Source organism: Plectropomus leopardus, chromosome 21 (assembly GCF_026936395.1).
Source record: "Plectropomus leopardus strain MGB_pleo_1.0 chromosome 21, ASM2693639v1, whole genome shotgun sequence".
Lineage (NCBI taxonomy): Eukaryota > Metazoa > Chordata > Actinopteri > Perciformes > Serranidae > Plectropomus > Plectropomus leopardus.
This window is the reverse complement of record NC_142196.1, coordinates 19,503,318-19,529,027: the sequence shown is the minus strand read 5'-3', so window position 1 is coordinate 19,529,027 and position 25,710 is coordinate 19,503,318. Positions and strand designations below refer to the sequence as shown.

At 39.2% G+C, this 25,710-nt stretch overlaps 1 protein-coding gene and 1 long non-coding RNA gene across 8 annotated transcripts in view; one reads left to right on the top strand and one right to left on the bottom strand.

Moving 5' to 3' along the window:
* The window catches only part of LOC121960973 (tyrosine-protein kinase Yes), a 28,812-nt gene extending 3,237 nt beyond the window's left edge, over positions 1-25,575 (top strand). For 2 of the 7 annotated variants that reach the window (XM_088071587.1, XM_088071586.1), the window contains 12 exons: positions 8,370-8,477; positions 9,970-10,271; positions 12,796-12,895; positions 13,932-14,030; positions 14,684-14,787; positions 15,654-15,803; positions 16,325-16,480; positions 16,936-17,115; positions 17,899-17,975; positions 19,267-19,420; positions 22,296-22,427; positions 24,053-25,575. In XM_088071587.1, coding sequence (XP_087927713.1) covers positions 8,467-8,477; positions 9,970-10,271; positions 12,796-12,895; positions 13,932-14,030; positions 14,684-14,787; positions 15,654-15,803; positions 16,325-16,480; positions 16,936-17,115; positions 17,899-17,975; positions 19,267-19,420; positions 22,296-22,427; positions 24,053-24,261 — 1,674 coding nt within the window. In that variant the 5' untranslated portion in view covers positions 8,370-8,466 and the 3' untranslated portion in view covers positions 24,262-25,575. The remainder of the gene's footprint in view (positions 1-8,369; positions 8,478-9,969; positions 10,272-12,795; positions 12,896-13,931; positions 14,031-14,683; positions 14,788-15,653; positions 15,804-16,324; positions 16,481-16,935; positions 17,116-17,898; positions 17,976-19,266; positions 19,421-22,295; positions 22,428-24,052) is intronic. The other 5 variants (XM_088071592.1, XM_088071589.1, XM_088071591.1 and 2 more) reach the window with 3 other exon arrangements.
* LOC148186053 (uncharacterized) lies at positions 1,856-3,649 on the bottom strand. The gene is made up of 2 exons (XR_015775419.1): positions 3,356-3,649; positions 1,856-2,225 (listed from the first exon to the last, which is right to left on the bottom strand). It is a non-coding gene; the product is annotated as an uncharacterized LOC148186053 (long non-coding RNA).
* Positions 25,576-25,710: the final 135 nt, after the last annotated feature.

The following is a 25,710-nucleotide window of genomic DNA, read 5'->3' as shown; positions in this document are numbered from 1 at the left end:
TTGCTGTTTACATGTTAAACACTAGATGGTAACTGTTGTCTGTAGATTGCTATTTTGCACTCTGTAAACTCTCCTGTTGTTGTTGTTGTTGTTGTTGTTTCAGCATTAGTGTGTTTTGTATGAATCCTGGCTGCAAACCAATTTTCCTTACTACAAGCTTTGACCTTAAAAATTTGGGGACCCCGAGGATTTGGTAGCCCGTGTAGGATGAACGTTAACTGTGACAGCTCAGCTCAGGATGCTCCGATTCAACAAACAGGGATCCAACTTCTTTTGCTCCTGATACAGATTCTCAAAACTCGTGTCATTTGATACCGGCGCTATATTAATCACAAATTTAAAATCAAACTCACTGCCTGAACTCATTTAACTGTTTTTTATATAACATGACCTAAGGCAGAGATCGCTCGATGGATGAAACTGATAGTGCAAACACTGCCTTTTAAATTGACATTGACAAAAAACTATTACGTAAATTTAAATCTCTGAAGCACTTAATGAGATCACAATCAAGCTGATACCAATCTGCTGCATGAGATCCGTGCAAAGATACTACACCACGTACTCTGTGTGGAGCATCACAAATTCAGATTTTCTGTTTTTCTGTCTTAAAGTGAAGAGTCTTGACAGTTCATAACTACTGAATAGAGGTTCCCACTGCAAAGAATTCATATTTGTGAATCAAGATCTGAGCTTTGAGAAAAGACTCAAATAGCACTTTCTGCTTTGTCTGCATCTGAGATAGTCAGATATGTGAGTATCTCTTTTGATAAAATTGTACGATTTCCCTAAAATTGGGTGCCTGTTACAGCGGGCGCCCCATGTACAGAGGCTATCCTCACCACAGCGCTTTAGGTTCAATGCCAACCTGCTTCCCTTTGCTGCATGTCACCCCTCTCTCTTCCCCTTTCACGCTTAACCTGTCCTATAAATAACAAAGGCAAAAAGTCAAAAAAATAATGTAAAAACAAAAAAAAATCCCTAAAATTTAGTAGGCAATATTTGGAAAAACAAGCAAAACAAACAGAGGAAGTAACAGTTTGTGTCACGAAGTTAAACCTCTTAAAATCCTGCTGCCATTGACTTTTTTAATAAAAAATATTTTATATTTTTACAATAAAACAAATGGACACAATAGACACAAAGCACCTAGAACATTTACATTTTTTAAATATTTCCTCAGAATGTGAGGAGCGCAGAGCCTAAATTTCCTAACAGCTCGCTCCATTTTAACATGTGAAACTGCGATGGAAAAAACATTTTTTTGAGCAGACATCTTAATATGATCCTCCTGTCAGCTGCCAATAATGGGATGGGGGGTTTGGATGTGTTTTTCCTCAGAAAACCGCCTCGTCCAGGCCGTCACGTGACTTTTACAATCACTCTGTTAGACACTTCAAACATCCAGCCCTGTTATGTGCTGACAAATTAATGACTGTAGACGCATTCAGATTCCTAAAATAGCTCACACTTACCCGAGACTCAGGTGCCAGCGTTCAGGTATTCCCATAAGACCTGTTTATTCGAGAAAATGTGTGATGTCTGTTCTCTGGCAGCACAGGAGCAACAAAAAGCTTCTCTATGAGGACTTGTGTACTGATTTGTCAAGTTTAGTTAAATTCGTGATGATTTTGACTCAGATTTTCACCACAGTTCTTTACGTACGACTGAAGTATTTGCGCTAAAGACAGCTGAGGATTTAGGCTGCTGCATTTCAAAGTAAAACAGTCAAGCGCTCTGAAGTCTCTCCAGATCCGTTTCCATAGTTTTTAATATTTTCTTTCAGTTGTAAGCCTCAGGATCGGTTTACTCCGAGCGTGCTGGCAAAAGAAGTCTACGCCCAGAACTGTAGATCTAATTTTAAATCATTTATTGATGTTTTTGTAGACGCTCTGAGGCTTCACATCCATAGCATCACATGACATTTCTCCAGACCCACTTTTAACCCTTTGGCATCAGAGGAATGCACTAGATGGTGGCAGGCGGCATCTGTTGCAGATCTGAAGCCCAGCAAAGCTCCAGAGACCCTCCCCGTCTGCAGGCGCAGCGTCAGCCGCTAACAGCTGTCTGACGGGATGCTGGGCAGGGTTTCACTCAGACTGATGGATGGAGGAACTCCACCTTCAAACCCCTCAGCGCGGCTGTCATCGGGCCAAATGTCGACTTCATCAGACGCTAGATAACTTAAATCCCAGAGGAGTGGAGGCTGTAAACAAAGTGAGACGCTAAAAGGAGCAAAATAGATTTTAGAATCAGGGTTTGGTTCATTTTATAATGCATGATGTGCAAAGAAAGATGTCAAATGCATCTGTTCTGTAAGAGTAGTAACTATTTTGATTTGATAAGATCCCGATACTTTTTATTTAAAAAATTAGTACTGATTCTGATTCTTGAATGGTTATGAATTTTTTTTATAAATAATGGGAAATTTAAATAATAATAATAATAATAATAATAACACCAACAAAAATAATGAAAAAAAGATAAAATAAAAATAGTCCATCTTGTAACTTCACCTATTCGATTTAATAACTTTTCTACAATTAAATTAGTCTGTCAATTAAACCCTAAAAAAGTTACTTTTATGTAACTGTCAAATAAACCCTCTAACTGCTTTTTTGTAAATGTAAAAAAGTCATAATAAAAAGTTTGCAAATTAAACTGATTTTTTTTTTAAATAAAATAAAAAATACAGACAAAAGCAGCCAGTCCTTACTTCTGATGAGCCGTAAAGGGGTGTTTTGATATATTTAGCTGTCAGTGATGATTAGCATTGACAGTAAAACACTTTAGCAAGCAGCCTCAGTCCAACCTCACGGTCTTGTTTAAAGACTTTTTATAATTTTGACCTGATAAATATTTATTAAAGCCACAAGCATCTCTTTGTTTCTGCAACCAAATCACCAAAAAATCTAACATTGAATTTTTCTGCAAACCACGGATACGTTTCATCAAGGCAGCTAAACGTGTGATTAGGTGAAGGTACAAAAAACATGGTTATAGTTAGGAAAAGATCATGTTTTGGCTTCAAATATCCAGTTGTGGCAGTACAGTCATGGTTTAATAAGCTGCTGATGTCTCAGTAAAAATCACTCTCAGTGGAAGTATCCCCAGTGGGGCGACAGGTCACTAAAAAACGCAAACTTTTTTTTGCTAAAAGCTGCTAGAAACAGTAAAAACTCACTAAAAAACACACGTTTTGTTGTTTGTTGGCCTAAAGCCGTGCTCTGCAGCTTGGCAGGCGTCTTGTCTATGTGTCACTCCATCCTCCGTCCCCTCCACCTCCTGACAACAAGGTCGGCTCATTTATTGCATCACTACAGAAACACTGATATGATATAAAATGTACATATACCTGCAGAAAGGTACAGTGCAAACACTTCCTCTTGGCAGCTGGGCTGGTGTCTGACAGCCAGGACTGTTAACTTGGCGCTCTAATAATCCTGCACTGTCAGCTTACTCAGCTAAACTCTGCCTCCGCAGCCTTCTTAAAAATTCTGAACCATGACCACTGCAAGCACCCTAAACTTCTTCATCGCTCCATCAGCGAGTGTGAGAGAGAAAACACTGAGCTCTCCTCTGTCTTATCAGCATTTTGTGAAGCCTGTGTGGAATTCTCACGCCGAGGTCGGAGCGGAGGGGGAGGAAACCGAAGGCAGGTCGCTGATAAGGAGAGCTCAGGTTTAAAGTTATCGCTGTAACAGAAGAATATGTGAATGTTAGGCCTCAAAATCTGTGTGTTTTTGTTGGAAACAAGCAGGAACAAGAGAGGTCAAAGGTCAAGAGGAGCCTCGGATGTTCATGGAGGGCAACATCTGGAGCCTTGTCAGACATCAGCTAATACATGCAGCTTTTTAAATTTATTATACATACATTTGGGTTGGTGCCAGGCCCCATGTAAGAAATTGGCTGTATTGGCTGTTGGAAGCTTTGTTAACCCTTGAACACCTGGATCGTCGTCTGTTTTCTTGTGCTGCGTTCAGACACTTTTTACAAAAAAACCTCTGAGATCTCAGAAAACTGGTTTGATTTCTTTTGACAACATGAGAAAAAATGTAATTCGCAACTTGGCAAGAAATGTCCCAAAAATTACAAGAAAAATCAGGAAAAAATGACAAGGAAATGACCTGAAAATTAGCTGGGGGTTATTATTAGATATTATCACAAAACAGGGAAAAAATGGGATAACTCTTAAAATTCAATATATTTATATACATATATATATATATATATATATATATATATATATATATATATATATATATATATATATATATATATAGTAGCACTTTATTAAGTCATTTCCTGTTTGTTCTTGTTTTTTTACTTTAATTTTTTTGTGTTTTCAGTGTCCAGCTTTTCAAATGTGACAACTTTCTGCTTTTCTTTGTCATAAATGATGATAAAACTGAACATATTTGGGTTTTTCTGCTGTTGATTGGACAAAATAAGACATTTGTAGATGTCACATTGGGCTGTGGGAGATCATAACAGGTATTTTACCACGATTTTCTGACATTTTAAAACAGTCATACATACAAATTTCCTGCCATAGCTTAACCAAATGTGAGAATTTGATGTTTCTGTTTGTCATAAGTGATAATAAACTGAGAGTCTGCTGGTTTGGGGCTGGTGGTCGGACAAAACAAGACATGAGAAGCTGTAACAGCTATTTTCCCACAAATTTCTGACATTAATCATAGTAGAGCTACAACAATAAGTTGACTGGTCAGTTTACAGAAAAACGAATCTGGTTGTTTTGATAACTGAGTAACTAAAGTTTTTTTGTAAGCAAAAGTGCCAAATATTTCCTGTCTCCAGCTTCTCAAACATGAAAATTTGATGCTTTTCTTTGTCATAAATGATAGCAAACTGAACATATTTGGGTTTGGGGCTGTTAGTTAGACAGATTTGACATTTGAAGATGTTACATTGGGCTGTGGGAAATCATTTTACCACACTTTTTTGACATTTTAAAACAAACGTACATAAAAGTCTGTGTCATAGCTTGCTTTGTAACCAAAGCTCTGACCCTGAGCTGCTCTGTGTCAGCGCTCACCCTCCGGCTACCAGCAGTTATCATGTTTCAGGCTGAAGTATCTGCTCTGATGAAGCGTCCTTGAGCGAGACACAGAGTCCCTACCAGACGTCAGCTCTACAGAATATCAAACAAAGACAGCGTCTAGTGTGTGGCACTTAAAACTATGGAGTGAGGTGGAAATTTCAGATGTTTTTTTGTGCCACAGTTAAACACAGTCGACGGTAAGAAACAGAAAAGATATTCAAGGTTTTGTTATTTATTTTTCTATAGTTCACTCTAAAGAAGAGGCTTCTGCTGGTATTGACAACAAGTATGTGCATCTTTGTTTTTTCAGATTTCACTGTCATGGTCGCTGAAGAAAGAGACACACTTTTTTTGCCTTCAGCAGATCATTTCGAACAGTCTGCACCAAATCACAGTGCTTTGATTTAAGCCGAGTGAAAAGTGAAGCTCACTCTGTCCTTATTTTCTGCCTCTATCTGTCAGAACGCCTTTCACAGACAGGAAGGAGCCTCTGTGTTGTATTTTGTAAATTTCCTCATATAAACTCTTCACCTCTCTCTCCCATTGTTTCTGTGCAGCTCTAAACTGGTGCAACTGGGAGTCCTCTCTCGTGTTTGCATGCAATGTGCTGTTGTAGGTCATGTTATCATCCTGGGGGCAGTGGGATGTTGTCAGCAATACAAAGAAGTTACTATAATTAGCAGCAGTGCAGATTTTCCCCGTGGTTTCATGGCTCTGCTGTTCAGGAATGAGGTTGTGTTTGAGGGAATAGACTTGGACGTAGAAGTCAGTGAGGTTTGGCATTTAAGATCCAGTCTGCCTGCACGGTTTTGGACTTACATTATTTATAAGATGAGGTGTGATCTTTCTTTCCAGCAATCTTTTTTTCCAGACACCTTTCATTATGACTTCTTGCTTCGTTGGGGCATTAAAGGGACAGTTCACCCCAAAAATCAAATATATATATATTTTCCTCTTACCTGTAGTGTTCTCATTTATCTAGATTGTTTTGATGTGAGTTGGAGAGTGTTTGAGATTTCGGCCGTAGAGATGTCTGTCTTCTCTCCAGTATAATAGAAGTAGATGGCACTTGGCTTGTGGTGCTCAAAGCGCCAGAAATACAGATTCCAGCTTCATGTAGGAACTATTTTCTTATTTTTATTGCATCATTATTCACCTCACCCAGGGTGGCTGCACTGTCACCTTGGTGTTAGAGTCTGAAGTGTGGATAAAGCCTGTAGTGTCATTATGTGGTGGTTGGCTGGTTTGACCCACATGGTACTGATAGAGGGTTATCTCATCGAGACGCTCCCGCTCTGCATCATATCATCACAGCCGAGAGTCTGTAAGAGCCCTCCGATCCCTCTCCGCTCTGACACACATCTCGCTGTTGAAAATATTAAAGGTCGCCACAGGCCAAAACGAGCGCGTGCAGGTTGATCCAGGGGTCATCTGTTTCAGCTCCGGGCCCTGGTGGTCACTCCTGTTTTGTTTTCTGTTATTATCCTCTTAGAGTAAATCCTCCATCCTCATAATCCTCCCAGTAGTTCAAGCTGGTGAAGTTGGCACTGTCTGCCTGGCGCCCCCTCCCTCATCCAACCAACCTGCTGTTCTCCTCTCTGTTTCTCTCCAGATCCAAATCATTGTCTTCATGCCCACACAGCCACTAATGGGAATTTTATCGGAGTTATTCTGTTGCTCTGCCGTGCTTCACGTATCAGTCTGGGTTCGATGGGAATCGTCTGACATGGATATTGTGTTTTTCTGTGCATAAAAGGCAGCGGTTTAGCATATCTTAAAGACTTTTTTTTCCAGTGGGATTCATTTTATCTTTGAGTGCATTGCAGCTTTAGTTCAGTGCTTAGTGAAGATGGTGGACCACATATCATATGACTGCAAAGCATGTGTGTATGTACACACCCTGTCTGCTGACTGCTCAAAGCGCTCCTCTACCCAGTGGGAATTTCTTTGTGTCTGTAACACTCATTAAAACCCAAAAATGTGAAACAAAAAATGCAGAAACAAAGAGCTAAAAAGAAAAGTTTTCTCTTTGTTTCTGACGCATTTTCAAAATCTTATTCTTATTTTAAGCATTGGTTGATCTTACTTGCTTTTGGTTTCTATGAAATTGCTACATTTAGAGCAATACTTCAGCCATTAAATGATCATTTGTATATCAGTTACTCAGCCCGTGTTATGCTGAATTCATGAAGTAAACTTTGTTTGTTCCGCACGCCTCCACGATGAACAAAGAATACAAAAACTGAGAATATTCGTGATGAATTGGAGTAAATGGGGGCCGCTATTAATGGCAGCAAAACTATCAGTGTGTTTACATGCACACTTTTGTCGTGCTACGCTTATAGCTCGATTAGGCCATTTAATAATTTAATCGCCGATTTATTGACGGAAGTATGTCCGCCTCCACTGCAGCAGATGAAGATATGCCTCTTTCAGCTCCTTGCTATAAACCATTATAATGTATACAGTCTATGCTATAGACCACATCACAAAAGTAAAATATTTTTAATTAATATTATTTTACTTTTTGCACTTTCTTATGATAATTTTTTTGTCTCCTTTTTGTTTTTTTACTTTTTTTTTTTGCTTATTTTCAGGTGATTTCTTGTAATTTTTGGGTTATTTCTTCTTTTGTTGCTCATTGCCTCCTTCCCGTGTTTTTGAAAGAAATGAAGCCAATCTGCTCAGATTTCAAAGGGTTAAAGGGCTCTATAACTTCAGCTCAGTATTTATGCATTAATGATAATTTTGGAAGAATGATGTCACTTTTATGAAACGGCTGATGTCTCATTTTGGAAGGAAAAAAAAACATCCTCACTTTAAAAGTGCAAATATTCCCGGGACACCGTCCAGTGTTTTATAGCGTGGTAAAATCACTGCTGACCCAGCGAGCCAGGCTCTCGTCCATCTGATGATGAAACACAAGCCCACCAAAGTCGACTGCGCCTCCGAGCGAAGCCCTCTGCTTTCCACAACACTGGTTTTGTCTCGAGGTTAAAGGAAAGGTTGGCTCGGAAACTGAACGTCTTTTTTCCATGCCAACATTCTCAGCGTATTGGCTCTAGATCCAACATCTGAGATTAGATTTATTGGTCCTTTTGAAGAAATTTGAAAGAAATCTGTTTCATTTTGACACGTCTTCAGCGAATGACCACTCGTAGAATAGCTCAGCAGAGGACGGCGAGGGCTCAGCACGAGCTATAACCTGCAATTTAAACGGATGTATGGTTTCATTTGAGCAAAGTGTTCTGAATCTTTGGAAGGTTTCTGTGGTTTGTCCCCATTTTGTTGATTTTCTTGGCAGTTCAGCCGGAGAACTCGATGAACTCTCGAATGCGCCCCTCCGTCTGCAATGAGGAAAAATCTCTCCCACCTCGCAACATCAAGGCCACAGCTCAAAAATGAGTGAAAGGTGTATTAGCGCACCAGGAGCTCCCTTTCTGTTGCACCGATGCATGATTGTGATCCTGTAATCTCGTCACTCCTTTCACCAGCTGTGCCACAACGCCGCTCGGTAGCACTGTTTGTTTAGTCTGCTTTCATCACTGCGTTTCACTTCACTCCTCTATTGTTTCACCGCCTTGTAATGTGTCATTGCCAATTAACCAAGTCCAGCTCCTCGAGCAGCTGTTGTTCTCAAAGAATGAAAACGTTCTGATCTCCCCGAGCTCAGACTTCTTTACGAGCGTGTCTGATTGTCTCCACATTTTCCGGGCCTTCACCTCACAAAAGAATGCCTCAGTGTGACTCTGGCCAAATTATGTTAGGAAGAGGAATGACAACCACGCAGATGGAGACACACCGGTGTTTTAAATCTTGTAGTGTGGTGAGGCTGAGGCAGGGATGGATTATGAGACAATGGGGCCCTGGGTGCAAAAACATAAAAGGCCCCCAACCCCTCCTACGCAGGAGTGAGAGACACAGACAGATTTTTTACTGAAACATTTTTCAGGTGAAAAAGCAAAAAAGCAACTCAGAGTGTTGAGTCTCTGTGGTTGTTTTGAGTAAATTAGTCTTTCTCTTGTAATTTTGAGTCTCTCCCTGGCCGTTTTTTTGTCTCTTTGTATATATTTTTTGTCTCTTTCTGGCACTTTCACATGTCTTTTGTAGTTGTTTTCAGACTCTATCTTTATACTGTACCTTACTCATTGCAGTCAAGACTTCCACTGTTCTGTTTGATTTTCATTTCAACCATCGTTTTTTTTTCTTTTGTTTTATATTTATCCTTTTTAATTTTTTCCCTCTGTGTGGGTTTTGATAAGTGCTATGAAAATATTGTTTTTATTATTATTATTTTGCATCTCTTCATTTTGAGTCACTGGTCACTTTGCGTCTCTTTGTAGTTGTATTGCCTCTCTTGATTGCCATTTTTAGGCCCTTTTTAGTCGTTTTGTGTCTCTTTGCAGATATTTTGAGTCTCTTTCTGTTTGTGTTTCATTCCTTTCGTAGTTATTTTGATTCTCTTTGTGGTCATTGTGCATCTCATTTGATTGACAAATTTCATATTATTCCGGCTCAAGGACCCCCATTGGGTCCTGGGGCCTGTGCCTGGTTGACAGATTTAGTAATCCCTCCATGCAGTTGTCATACCTCTGAACATGCATGCACAATTGAATCTACACGTTTGAGTCATGTGTGGTTCAAAGCGGATTTACCATTTACCCATATGTCCCAGTTACCACATGGCTTATAGTCTTAGCGGGTCGCAAAAACAAAATGATTCACATGAAAACATCAGGTCATGAGATGTTCGTTTTATAATGCGCATGGTTTGATGTCACAACCAGTAATCCCACAACTCCCTCGGCCCTTCACTTTATTTTTGCATCATCGTCAGTGATGAATTGAATGCTGCTTTCTTCAATGTGTTGGCCTTAAACTGACCGTTTGTCTTGTCTGTCCAGGCAGGGTGAGACGATGGGCTGCATCAAGAGCAAAGAGGACAAAGGCCCTACAATGAAGTATCGGCCGGAGAATTCCACAGGGTCGGACCCCAGCGCCACCATCACCACACCTCACGTAGGTCACTACGGGCCGGATCCAACCCAGCTGCAGCAGAACCAACCTCCCTCCTCATCGGGCTCTGGGGCGGCAAACTTCAACCACACCCTCACGCCGTTCGGCGGCTCGTCTGCCATGACTCCCTTTGGAGGAGCGTCGTCCTTCTCCGGTCCTGTGTCCAACTCGTTCTCTGGTGCTGTCTCAAGTGAGTAATGTTCATTGCAAGATTATTACAAAACTGATAATGGTCTTAGTGGAAAGCATTGCCCTTTTAATGTCATACTTAAAGAGCCATGCCAGCGTTTATTTTATTGTTGTAGCTCTCCAGCTGACTACATTTTTTAAAGCATACCATTTTTGAATGTATGTTGCTTTTCTTTTGCCATTATTAATCTCTTGATGCTTCAATCTGCTTTCTGTTGTGGTATTACCATAATCTTTTTCATATATGATATTTAAATCAAACTGTAAAGACTTGACTTACTGCAGATGTTAATCCATCATGTTTTTCGTCATTTTTGACGAAGGTTCCCAGAACTCTGAAGACAACAGTGAAGCCGCGTGCAAACAGGGGCCACCAGCATTTGTGTTGTTTTAGGAAAATGTCTCATTTTACTACACTAACACTATTTTATCATGCTTTTATTGAGTCTGTTGTATCCTTTTCTTTGGTGTCATGGTTCGGTAACCTATCTTTGAGGGACAGAAACTGCAGGTACAAAGAAAGTAACTTGAACCTGAATGAATCCAATTGGCTGTTAATGCCAGAAATTTTGTCTTTGCCATCATGAGGTTGACAGTGTTGTTTTTAAGCAAAATGTCTCGGCAACTGTTGGATAGATTTCCATGAAATTTCCTGAGTTTTCTTCTAGCACCACCAGCAGTTCAAATGTTTCTCTTATTTTTAAAGAATGTCTCAAAACCTTGCTGATAAATTAACGTTAAATCTTGTACTGGCATTTAAAGTTCCCAATCCACGTATGACTTTGGTGATCCCCTGTCTTTTCTATTAGCACAGAGCTGCCCAAAGTGGAACCATAAGGTTTGATTCAGCCCAAAACTTGTCTTTATTTTTCTTAGAACATATATCGCTGACAGTGTTGGGTTTGTTTTTTTTGTGAAGTAAAAAAATATTCTAATTAGGCCCTAAATGACCAGAGAGAGACTCAAAACAAATACAAAGAGACTCAAAATGACAATCAAGAGACTCAATACAACTACAAATTTCTCATAATCTGAGCATGACGGACAGAGTGACGCAGGAGGCACTGGGCACGAGAGAGGTCAGAAAAAACAGAGAGGCAGCGGTGGCTCATGGATAATGGCCATTTCAATAAAGGGAACTTTGGTACCAGTGGCCCACCAGTAAGTGTCAGTTTTGGCTCTCCAAGGAAAAAAGTTTGGGCATCCCTGCTCTAATGCCATGAGGTTGAAATGTGAGATTTTAAGTGAAATTTGTCGACAGTTATATTAGATAGATCACCGTGAAATTTGATACAAACATTGATATTCCCCTCAGGATAAATTGTAGTAACTTTGGTGAAAAAAAGTTAGCATCAAACTCTTCTTTTATCAAAGTTTTGACAGCGTTTTGTCTTTTTTTTTTCTGTGTGGCGCATTACTATTCCAACAAATACGCACTTACAAATGTATGGCCTGAGATCGATACGAAGGGTGAAAAAAAAAGGTCAAATCAGACATATTGTTCTCTGTGGTATAAAAAGCACTATGCTCACCAGAATAGTCAGCTGTAATGTAAAGTATACATGTATGTATTGTATTACAATGAACAGTTAATGAGCTAAATCATACTGTATAGTGGTCAGTGTGCTGATCCGACAGCTAATGCCGAATCCGTTGTTATTTTAACTAGCCTTTCCTTGTTAGCTTTAACGCCGGTCCCGTTATCATCGGTGATCACCCTAAACGTGTCTGAGCTGCTTACAGCGATCCTGAGGACACGGAGATGAGATTGATCCCTCCTGTTTCGGTGGGATTTGGGTTGTAATCCTCCTCCACGATGGATTAAATGCTCTCAGAGGGGGGCGAAGGTGGCACTGCCACGGTTATTTGCTTTCTGCAGGAGATAATGGGATTACTGTTGACGGCATTGTTGTTGGTGGTGGGTATATGAATGTCATCTGTGTGGGCTGCACAGGAGCGTTTTACAGGATGGGACAGAGAGATGAGGTGACTCATAATTTACTGAACTCTGTCTTGTTGTTCATCTTGTGCCAATAACATATTTAATTCTGTTTCTACTCCGGTAATGGGATCTAGATGATGACTGTTAGTGAGTCGATCCCATTAAAAACTGTGTGTACTGACTTTCCTTTGGCTTATGTCTGAGTGTCATTTTCTGTCTTTGTGAAGTCTAGTCAGTCATGTTCTCATGCAGGAGAAGTACTCATACTGTAAAATCATAAGCCAAGGAAAATCAATACAGTTTGAGCTCTCAGACCTTGACGAGACAGATTTATCTGCCTTAATTGGCCTTTAAACAGTCACACATACACAAAAACAAACTCGCTACAGCATCAGGATGTCATCTAATTACATTGTTGTCCACCCAAAAGGTATTAATTGCAGTGTTTTGCTTGTTTCTTTTCGCAGTGTTTTTATTCAGTCGTCACACAACACAATAAGTACAAACAATACAAACTAACAAAATCATCAGACTGTGTATCGAGTGGTCATCGTTTCATGTTGATCTGTTCTTGTGTTTTTAGGTGGTGTTACGTTCTTTGTGGCCTTGTATGATTATGAAGCCAGGACGTCCGATGATCTCTCATTTAAAAAAGGAGACCGCTTCCAGATCATCAACAATACGTAAGCATCCTCTCAGTTTCTGTCTCAGTCTGTTGGGCTTTAATTTACATTTTTTTGACAAAATGTCTCTAAATCCCTAAACTGCACCTGTTCCTTGTGTATGTATTCCTTGTATATTCGTGAATGACTTTGATTGCTGCTTGTTTCCTGATGCTGCTGCTTTCTGCACAGCGCCGTGGATCTTTTATTTGGATACATGCTGTGGCAGAGATGTTGCATTAAAGCATTAAAATGTGAAGTAGATTAGTGTCATTCAATCCCTATTGTGATAATGCTTTTCAGCCCACCTTCATCTTTTAGAGAGTTCAAAATTCAGATCAGGAGATTTAAATGAATGCACAAAAAAATACTTAAAGGTTCAGAGTGGATGATTTAGAGGAATATATTTTGGAAGAAATGAAATAGAATATAGTAAATGTGTTTTATTTAGTTAATAATTACCTTTAATATGCACTGAAAAAAATATTTTTTGCGTTTTTGTTACTATAGAATGAGCATGAATGAGAATGAGCTTTATGTTTGTACACTACGGACAAACAAAACTCCGGCTTTATATAAGGGCGTTTGCATTTTTGCATCTGTCACTGTAGTTTGAAGCTGTATTTTGACGAGCAGCATTGGAAAAAAAGATTATTTTTACATTTAACTGCTCTATGCGTGTTTTTACCAGTTGCAATTTGTTTTGGAGAGGATGAGACCTCTGTGGATCACTCAGCTCTATTTAAAAACCTCTTTTACATTAAATACTGAAGGAATCCTCATCGGGAGTTTACTAAATCCCTCTCAATTTTCCACACTGTTTCTTTAAAATCTGAAAAAAAAATTTAAAAAGCCATTTAACCTCTTTCATAAACCACCTTGCTGGCAAGAGCGAGGATCATTTTCTTCACGGATGACCCTTAAATTATTAACCATTAACCTTTATTAACCAGTTTTCATCCAGAGGATCAATCATAGCAGATGTATGAGGCCTCGTTTGACTGTTACACGAAAGAGTCATTTGTCTCATGTGTCCTGTGTCACTGTCCCCCTGCAGAGAGGGAGACTGGTGGGAGGCTCGCTCCATCAATACAGGGAGGAACGGATACATCCCGAGCAATTATGTGGCCCCTGCCGACTCCATCCAGGCTGAAGAGTAAGGCCGTGTTTTAACCTCATTATTCCATCTACGGAGACTGCACCGGGAGACTAATAACACCGCCATGATGGCGGCTCACGTGGCTTTCAACAAGCACGCATACCCGATACTAACAGCTTCACAGCCTGCAGAAAGCTTTCTAAAAGACTGAATTGAGTTTCAGCAGTCGGCTCCTCAGTCACCACTTAAAGGAAATACTTCATCACCCAAATGACCATTTGGATGTCATTTACTCAGCCTGCGTTAGGCTTCAGTCGTGAAGAGAAGTTTGTTTTTCTCGCATTCTTCCACAGTGACCGAAGAATGCAAAAAACGGAGAAAATACTTGATGAATTGTCCTTGCGGGCTGTGTTTAATAGCAAATCCATGTCAGGACAAACATTAACAAACTCTCACACAACTCGTGCAGTATAATCCAAGTCACATTTATGCATTCGCATGCTCAGTTTTTCCAAAAACACACATTTTCTCACCTTACTATTCAAAACGCTTTTGCAGAAACAGTCTTAGACAGAAGCAAAGAAAGAGTACGAAATTTTCAATTCATTTTTCAATTCTTCATTTACAATGAATTGATTTACAAATGATCATTTAGAGGGTGAATAAATTCTTTAAATTTTGAGTTTGAAAGGTTTTTTTTCTATTGACAGGTGGTACTTTGGTAAAATGGGACGCAAAGATGCTGAGAGGCTGCTGCTGAATCCAGGAAACAATCGAGGGACTTTCCTGGTGCGAGAAAGTGAAACTACTAAAGGTGATAATTTAAACTGAGTCTGACGGGTTCTGCAATTGTGATTTCGGAGCTGTCTCTGGTTCAATAAAATGGGTCTTACTCTTTTAAAAAAAGTCTATCTCTGTAGGGATCCTTTCCATAATGTAGTCAGATACTTAGAATCATAATCTGAGCCTGTCAGTGACAAAAACACACTTTTAGTGGACACATACTGACAATGCCAACATGCCCTCAGTGGTTAGCCCTACTTTTTATCACTTAATATTGGACCGATTTTAAATATTGCTGTCCTCATTAATTACTTACTGAGTTGAAAAATACCTAAGTTTCCTTTGAAAGCCATCCGAAATACCAAACTGTTAAAAATTAGTTCTCAGAAAGTATTTATTGTGTCTCTATAAGACATCTTTAACCCTCTAACACCTGGATCGACATTACTTTCCTTAAGATGCCTTTAACAATCATTGAAACCTCGGAATTGGTCTGATTTCTATAATGAGCAACTTGGCATAAAATGTCCTGCAAATGGCCAAAAAATTATTAAAAGGTGACAAGGAAATAATCTGAAAACTAGTTGGGAAGGATTATTAAATATAAGCAAAAAACAAGGAAAAAATGTCAGAAAAAATTGTAGTTTTTTTTAGCACTTTCATGAAGTCAGTTTTGGTTTGGTTGATTTTTTTATTGTTTGTTTTTCAGTCATTTTCTTGTCACTTATAACTAATTTCTTGTAAATTTTTGCCCCATCTCAGTTCAGCTGATCGTTACTCTCCCATGTTTTTGAGAGAAATCAAGCCAGCTTGCTCAGGTTTCAAAGGCACGACACAATCCAATATTTGGACACTTTTGTTTCCATGGATAAAGAGCATTTCTCCCGTCTCCTCCAGGTGCTTATTCTCTCTCTATACGAGACTGGGACGAAGCCAAAGGAGACAATGTGAAACACTACAAGATCCGCAAGCTCGACAGCGGGGGATACTACATCACTACACGGGCACAGTTCGACACATTACAGAAGCTTGTCAAACATTACACAGGTATGCCGTGTGTCTCTCTTTTTTCTCTCATTGGTTATTCATCGCAGTCTTTCATCGCACCTGAAAATTACTCTCAGTCACACCTGCTGCTCTGTGCCACCATGCAGTTTCCCGTGCCACCTGCAGCTTGCCCCCAGAGATGAATAGTCTTTGATTTTAATAACAATTCACCGAGCAGTTTTGATTTTGAGCCTCGTCTTCAGGGCCTTAGGAGGGCTGAGGTTAAATCTCACTTATCCCACTTCATTTCACTCTGGAGAGGGTTTTGGTGTGTTAAGAAATCATCTCATTTATTTTTCATCACAGTTAGTATAAGAGCATAAATTCATCCACATCAAATGGAATGAATCGATGCATGAGACAGACCGCTTTTAAAACGCTGTATCCTGCTGCTTCAGAGACTCCTTGGTGTGTGTGTCTGTGTGTGTGTGTGTGTGTGTGTGTGTGTGTGTGTGTGTGTGTGTGGCACTGCTGGGTGTGATAATGAAGTGTTTTGATCTCCGCGTCTCACTTCATCACAGAGCACGCCGACGGGCTTTGCCACAGGCTGACCACAGTTTGCCCCACAGTCAAGCCTCAGACGCAGGGGCTCGCTAAAGATGCGTGGGAGATCCCACGGGAGTCCTTGCGACTGGAGCTCAAACTGGGCCAGGGCTGCTTCGGAGAAGTCTGGATGGGTAAGAGCGTACAGTAACATGTTCTCCGGCATCACGCATTTGTTTGGTATTCAAGTCGTAATTATCTAGAAACACAAAATCAGCTGAGATTTATGTAGAAAATGCAAACATTATGCACATAAATCGAACAAACAAACACTCCAGAGCCTATATTTATTATGTCTATTTTTGTCCAAACTGGGGGATTATCCACTTCCTGCAGTTGCTTCCTCTGTTTGTTGTATCTCTTTATCTCCAGAGATCGTCTCACTCAGCTGCAGCCGAATTTATTTGTTCCTTTCTTGAACCGCGGTATCATCCCAGACATTTTTCTGCGAGGAGTGCACGCATGACAGAACATGTCTGGGCAATTACAAGACCTAATTAATGATATTGTCTCGCTCCCAGCCCATTAACAACACTGATTACCCCCGCGGCCTGTGGGCTTCCCTCTCCCTGTATCTCTGTCTCCGCAGGCACGTGGAACGGCACCACTAAGGTGGCCATAAAGACGCTGAAGCCGGGCACCATGTCGCCTGAGGCCTTCCTCCAAGAGGCTCAGATCATGAAGAAGCTCCGACACGACAAACTGGTGCCTCTGTATGCTGTGGTGTCCGAGGAGCCCATTTATATCGTCACGGAGTACATGGCAAAAGGTACTCGCAGATGCCCCGAAACATTTGAAAGATTCAGACCGGCATATTTGAAAAGCAATTAAACTGATTTTTGGAGAACTCTCAACCCCAGAGAATAACAAGACTCAGCTGTTTCCTGTCACATGACACTGATGTGATCTATTTTTAAAGAAAAGCTTCGCCTGTAGTCTTTCCAGGCACGGATTTGATCACGCAGCTTTGGTTTCTCAGGCACTGATGTCAGATGTACGCATGGTGATCTCCTTAAAGGAAAAAATGTAAATTTTATGGATGTTTTAATTAATGTGCTGCACAGATTGAAAGTCCTTGAGAGTCCCTTGTGGTTCCCGGAGGCCTGAAACTGGGATGTTTAATTGAAAACTGCAGTAGTTTGTGGGAGGTTTTCATTGCTTCAGCTGCAATGCGTTTTTTTTTCAGGCTTTTATGAGTAATTAGATTTATGTGTGTGTAAACCTTAACTCGATGACATATGCCTCTGTGTGTGAATGCGTGCCTAAATGCCTGCAGTTTGTTGATCTACTGTGGTTTGATTTCGTCACTGTAGTATTTTCTTTTTCTCTTCGTGCAGAAAATTCTTTGAATCGCACCCAGATTCACAGTCAAGCTTAATTTGATATTCACTTTAATTTAACCAGGTATATAGGATGGATGGAAGGCATAATTGAATAGTTTAACATTTTATGTGGCAGTACATTGATATGCAGCTGGTGTCGCAGCCCTTTTTACTGCTCCTATAGTATATTATGACTGCCTTTACGACCTCTCCCTGTCACTGTTTTATAGGAAGCTTGCTCGACTTCCTCAAAGAGGGTGACGGTAAATTCCTGAAGCTCCCCTTGTTGGTGGACATGGCTGCACAGGTGAGACAAACTACAAATACTTGTAATTTCTTTATGATTCTGCACCTTCGATTGCTGTGGCCGAAGACATTTTGTTTTGTCCCAAAATCCTTAACGCGATATCTCAGAATTGAGGGAATTTCTTTAAATTTGGCACAATCGTCCACTTGGACTCAACAATGAACTGATTAGATGTTGGTGGTCATAAGTCAAAGTTCAAGATTATTGTGGCCTCATTTGTCTCAATCTTGTGAATGCGATATCTCAAGAACACCATGAAGGATATTTTTAAAAATTTGGTGCAAATATTCACTTTGAGTCAAGGATTAGATTTTGGTGGTCAAAGGTCAAGGTCACCGTCACCTTACATCTATCTCATTCTCATGAGTACGATATCTCAAGAACATCTTGAAGTAACTTCTGCAAATTTCTGCAATTTCTGCAAAACGTCCACTTTGAGTCAAGGACGAAGCGATTAGATTTTGGTGGGCAAGGGCAAGGTCACAGTGACGCACTCACTCAGGTTACTGTGAACACAATATCAAGAACACCTTGAGGGAATTTCTTCAAATTTGGCACAAACGCTCACTTGGACTCAACAAGGAAAAGATTGAAATTTTGTGGTCAAAGGTCACTGTGACCATACGCCCATCTCATTCTCGTGAACACGATATCTCAAGAAGGCCTTGAGGGAGTTTCCTCCAAATTTGGCTTCAAGAATGAACTGTTCAAAAGTCACTGTGACTTCAGAAAGCATGTTTTTGGCCATTACTTATAAATTCATTTGCTTATCATGACAAAATTTCACACAAATGTCTATTAGTATATAATGATGAAGTTATGATATTTTGTATCCAAAAGGTCAAAGGTCAACTCTCAATTTATGAACTCAGGAACAAAAGGAGAGACGTCTGGTCAGATACTTTGAAACTGTGCTGATTGTTTAGATCTTCTGTGCTGTCGGGTTGAAGATGTGTGTGAAGCATCCACGTTTTCACAGATATGGATGTAAGCTGTAAGTGCAATTTGAGTGGTTCATTAAAGGTGGTAATTCTAGTTTGTTTCTGGATTGCAGAATATGTGTCAGTGAATTTTAAGTTTAGCGTTCTATTTTAAGGCGCAGATACTTTTTTTTTCTTAAAAAGACATGACAACCTGAGGTAAAGATGTCTCTCTCAGTTTGCTTTTGTTCTGTCATTATCAGCTTCCTCTTTGTGTCTGACAGAGGGCTTGATGTTCTGAGCGTGAGGAGCTAAAAGTTATTTGCAGAAGCAGCCGTGGTGAGATGCTGTCAAATGTTTTTTGTTTTCAGATCGCTGACGGCATGGCTTTCATCGAGAGGATGAACTACATCCACAGGGACCTGCGCGCCGCCAACATCCTCGTGGCCGACAACCTGGTGTGCAAGATCGCCGACTTTGGTCTGGCACGGTTGATAGAGGACAATGAGTACACAGCGAGGCAAGGTGGGCACACACACACACAGACGGAGTGAGTCACAGGTGAATGAGGTGTCAGAGTGAAGCAGTGGCCTCACAGCAAGGACGATCTCCTGTTGCCTCCCATCATGGTGAATTAGGATAATAGTGGAAACCAGATGCTCCTGTTCGCTCTTATTAGTTGCGCTTTTCACACCCTGGGAGAATTCATCTCTGTGTAATGTTTGCTCCTTAAAGTGCTGCTTCACCCAAATTACTACCTTAACTGTTGTGCTATAATGTCACAGACAATTTTGGCTTTATTTGCCCAGTTTTTTATATTATTGCCTCCAAACTAATACAGTGGAGCTCTTCTACCATCACTATGCTTGTAGGTGAACACATTTTCATCGAGTTAGGGGTTCATCTTTGAAGTTTATAGTGGCAGCAACTGTGAATCTGTTAAAACAGTATTGGATAATGAATTTAGTATTATCAAATTAAGAAATAAAAAGATAAGATAATCAGTCATTGACAAAACAAGTCTCTATAAATAAATACAGGAACAAATAAATAAATGGGAAAATATATAAATAAATAAGAAAAAGGAAAATAAATTTTAAAATATGCAAATAAATATAGGAATAAACAAATAAAAACAAAAATAAATGAATAAAGTTATAAGTAAATACAGAAAAAAATAAATATTGAACATAGATAAATATATATATTTAAATGCAGGACTAGATAAATAAACAAAAAATAAATAAATAAATGTATAAATAAATACACTAATAAGTAAACATTAAAACAAATATGAGAATAAATATATAAATGCATAAATAAACAAATAAAATTTGATAATAAAATGGACAAAATAAATAAATAGCTTAAATTAATTTCTACATTTGTGTAGCTACATTTATTTATTTTAGGGTCCATTATAGCCATGCTAGCAGCTCTGCAAGGCTGTGCTTTGGCACAGCAGTGCTTAATGCTAACTTGTGAGAATCCTGCTCTGTTAGCTGTGCCTGTTTAACCAATCAAGCAACAGGAAGATGGACGCCATCCATCCCACATGGCGTGATGCACACTCACATTCTCTACATATAGGCAAGCCTGGTTAGCAGTCACTGACCTCAGAAAAACTAACTCAGCAACCACAAAGCAGCTGTAAGAAATAATAAATACAGATAAAACTCCCACAAGGCACTTAGAAAATACATAAAAGATGCTTATCAGTAATGTAACAGTAGGCTATGTCACAATGTCAGCTTAACTGCTATATAGCTGCGGCGGCAGTGGTTGCTACTAGCAACAGACTGTTAACATAAATCAACTGCTGTTGGCTGACGAGATAAATGAGATCTTGTTTGTGATGCTCGCAGCTTTGATAAAATTTTATTTAAAATATTCAGCAGCAACATCTTCTTACAGCCCAAGTGTTACTCTGATTAATCCTCAGATGTCAGTGAGTTTATATGAGGACTTATTCACAGGCTCTTCAGTACAAAGTAGCTCCAGTGAAAAGGATTTGTGTTTCCAGAAGGACGCTACTTAAAGTCTCAAAGTAAAAGTTGGAGCATCTTCAGCTTGTCTTTCCCAGTGAAACGTGATATTTGAGTGGTGTTGAGTTACAAAAGACATTTAAAACAAATTATTTTCATATGATTAGACTGCTCAAAAGTGTGCAGGGTTAGTTTTTAGCACAATATGGAGCTACAGTGGAGTCTGATCTGTGGTTTTGCCCACAGATGTTCTGTCTCAGATCTGTCTCCATGTTGCTCTGTTAGCTACTGCAAACAATGAAGTGCAGTTTTATAGGAGTGATGCGGCTCGCTATTCACCCTAAAGTCTCAATTTACTGGATGAAGTTTTGCAAACACTCTGACTGCAGGAGATGACATCAAACATTTGAAACTGTTTTACTTAGTTTTACAGGAAGAAAAAAGACTTTCGTGTAAAAAAAACTGATTTTGGTTTCATTTCTTTCAAAAACTTAGGGAGAAGGAAACAAGCAACCTAACAAGACATGGCCCAATTATTAGCAAAACATTAGTAAAAAAGAAAAAGAAAATTACCTGAAAGTAAACAACAAAAAAGAAGTTCCGAAAAAACCCAAAACAAATAAGAAAAGGACTTAGAGAAAGTGCTGTAAAATATGTATTTATTTTATATATATATATTTTTTTCTGTGACATAATTTTAGATGTAAGATTATTATAATTATAAATATTATTTTCTAGACATTTTCCAGTTTTTTTTGGATAATTTTCTAATATAAAACTGATTTTAAAGTACTTTTTTATTTATTTATTTATTATTTTTTTTTAAGAAATCAAACCAATTTGCTCAGTTTTCAAAGTGTCCAATAGCTTGTTTAAGGCATCTGAATGCAACACAAGAAAACTGATGTCATTATAGGTTTCAAAGGGGTAAACAGCACAAACTGAATTTTATTTACCTCGATTGTTCTGGAAAGGCGGCAAAAATAACCACTGAAACTCAAAAATCTGAGCACAAAAAACTATCTGCACGGTTAGATACCACTAGTGGTAAGTGAGAAAACATGACATTTTTGTTAAAGGATTACTTTTGTGCTTGTATTTTCCATTTCTGATCTTTCACCTGTAGATAAATGACAAAAGGACACTAACATGGAACATAACATCATGTTTGAAACAACCGTTTAACTGTAACATCCTTAATAATGTCCTGTTATACTCATTGTTATACCTGAAACTGTAAATCTGAGAGTCTCTCTGAGGTGAATTTACAAGCTGAATACTGGAAAATGATGTGTCCTAATGATGTAATTATGTGTCATTGTGGGCTTTGTGTTTTCCTGGAAATAAAACTAAAAATGAAAGCATACGCCCTCTAGTGGAATTACCTCACCCCTCTCCTCTCCATCACATTTTAGGAGCCAAATTCCCAATTAAATGGACGGCTCCGGAGGCCGCTCTGTATGGACGCTTCACCATCAAATCAGACGTCTGGTCCTTCGGGATCTTACTCACCGAGCTCGTCACCAAAGGCAGAGTGCCCTACCCAGGTAAGTGACAGTGACACACACACGCTCATACACGCACGCAGCGGATGTGAGAAAAAAAAAAGGGTGTCGTCTGAGGGCGGCGATTCACGGCCGGAGTTATCAGCTTTCAGTCTGTCAGCAGAAGTCAAGCTGGCGTGCTTGTTAATGTCTGAGGATGAAGTGAAGCCGTCTGACATTGTCTGCGCTGGTTGTTTATGCCTCTGCAGGGGGAACACACACACACACACACACACTCACACTTTGATAGCCTCACACACACGCACATTTGAGATTAGATGAGACCATCTGGTGGAGGACGATCAGGAGATTGAACACCACTCTTGTTTATAACCATCTGCCAGACTGACACTGCCCCGGGGAGCGGAGCCTGCAGCGCTCTGCACCACCTTCACACAGCTCCGCTCTCTATCAGAGGAATCGTTAATAGATTAGGATATTCATTTTAAACAATTCTGATACCGTAAAACTTTAAATAAAAGTCTAACCCCATTTAGACACCTAGTCCCTTTTACTAGCCGGCTGTGGTGACACATTTTGAGAAATAACGGTGTGTCTCTTTTAGAAGCTCGGTCTGGTTACAGTGCAGTTCGTTTTTATAGAAATTCTTTGGATGTATAAAACCGGGTTGTTGGCTACCAGCTGGACATAACGTTGGTTAGCTGCTTAGATCGAGCATATAAATATGTATATATGTTTGAAATTTTGTCAGTATGGACACCATGAGCATCAAAAAAGATTGTATTATCAGCAGAGTAAACAAGAGAGACACATAAAAGAATTAGTAGAAGACTATTTTTTAAAAGCTAAAGAAAATGTCCAGTGATCTATATTCATAATTATATATTTTAAAACATTTTACAGAATTATTGTAATTTTTAAGCTTTTTTTTCCAGGTCATTTTTCACCTTTTTTTTGTTTGTTTTTTGTCAAATTTTCTGATAGTTTTCTTGGACTTTCCACAGATTTCTTGCTAACTTCTGGGTCATTTTTTCTTCTTTTGTTGCTCGTTACCTTCTTCCCATGCAATCTGCATTTCCATCTCTGCTGAGAAATAGTTTTGTGTGAAAGGAATTAAAAGCCCGTCCCATATTAGACGCCTGTCCCAAATGTAAGGCTGTTGAGTTCAGTGTTTTAAGCAGATAACAACCCGGGCTGTTGATTGAAGTTTTACGATAATTGTTAGGAGTAGTTAGACAGTTAAAAAAATATACATATTTACTTTTTTGCTGAGAGTTAGATGGGAAAATCTGTATGACTCTGTATGATATCTGTACCTACACCGAATATAAAGCCACAGCTAACAGCCAGTTAGCTTAGCTTAGCACAAAGACTGGAAACAGGTGGAAACAGCTAGCCTAACTCTGCATGGTGCAAGCGAATTTTCCCAAAGTTTATTCTTTTAACTATTCACACAATTAATTAGGAAAATATGCCAGATATTTGTTGGTTTGAGCCTCTTTTCTTTGTTTTGTTACTGATCTGCTCCAATAAATTATGATGGGTATTTAACATTTTTTATAATAAAATCAAGAATAGCTTTTATTTCCAGAAACCTAAGCCTAAAAAAAACAAAAAACGTGATTATATGCTCTGGCATTATTTTCTGCCGCCCGTCTCCTCCTCAGGCATGGTGAACCGGGAGGTCCTGGAGCAGGTGGAGCGCGGGTACCGCATGCCCTGCCCCCAGGGCTGCCCCGAGTCCCTGCACGAGATGATGAAGCTCTGCTGGAAGAAAGACCCGGACGAGAGACCCACGTTCGAGTACCTGCAGTCCTTCCTGGAGGACTATTTCACCGCCACAGAGCCACAGTACCAACCTGGAGAGAACCTATAGCCTGGACTCTGCTGCGTATCCCTACGCTCAGGAGCAGGTTTACTTAAAGACACAAGACCTTTATTATTGGACTGGAAACCAGACAAACCAGTCGCATAAACCACTACACGCTCTACCCATTTTTATTTTGCTTTCAGCATCCGCCACAATTTCATTTTACTTTTTTTTTTCTTTTAATTCATGGTACAAGTCTTAGCTGTGTGAAAGGTTTAATTTTTAATGTGATAAAAACACTACATGTTGAACTCTTCCTCATAAACACAGTATATTGCTGTAAAAATAAGCTGTGATAATTCCTCATAGTAGAGAAATATATAGTGGAAAACGGCAGTCCAACTGTTAAGCAGTTTAATGTGGTGATCTCACACTCCATTTGCCTCCAAATTATATTCTTTTGTGGTAAATTGGTAAATTATGCATCAAAACGATTAATTATTAACAGAGATAATATATTAAACTAATAGGGAGAAGCTCTCAGGGGGCTGATGGTTATTATCACAGCCCATTTGACAGTGATTATGTAAATTTAAATCCCACACAGCTTAACTTAAATTACATTTCAGCAGCTACAGTGCAATTTTTTATTTGTTACAGACTGTGACATGGTCTTTTATGCCTTTCTGATATTTTAAAATGCATTTTTTTATATTATTTTCTTCTATGTTCTTTTATTATCACATCACATTTTATTAACATCACATGGACATGGTTTTAAAGCTTCATTTGAAGACTTCTCCGACCATCAATCATCCGGAAATCTCTGCTAAGACTTTTTATAAGATTGCCATAACTCCTCGTGCCGTCACTGCCCGGGTTGTATAATCTCAGTTTACATTAAAAACGACCGCTATAATGTGTCAGCGAGTTAAACAGTGATGAAACTCGTGGACTTGTGGCTTCTTGCTAAGCCAGAATGACACCTCACAGATACAAGATGACTGTAAAACTCTCGCTAAAAGTGGAAATCATGAACAAAAAAAGCATTTTATCTCCTAAAATGTGACTGACTGAGGCACTTATTTCATGTATCTAAGGTGGCACCGCAAAAACTCTTTGTATAGCAATGATTACAGTTTTTTACAGTGATTTTATCTTTGCATTTTGCTCCTGTGTGGACTCTTTGAGACAGTGTTATGATGGGAATAACAATAATTGACGACTAAGCGTGTAAGGAAGGGCTTTGTATATTATCAAATCCTCATTTTATAAGATCATTCATAAAAATGGACAAAATTGCAAAATATATTTGGGAGGGAGTTAGTGGGGTGGAGACTCATTTGAGGATTTTGTACAATAAAGATGAGATTTACCAAAGTCCAGTTGTATAAATTAACTCTTTAACACCTGGATCAACATCAGTTTTCTTTTGCTGCAATCAGGTGTCAGTGTATTAGATATTGTCCAAAAAAATTAGCGAAAATATCCCGAAAATTATATTTATAATTATCT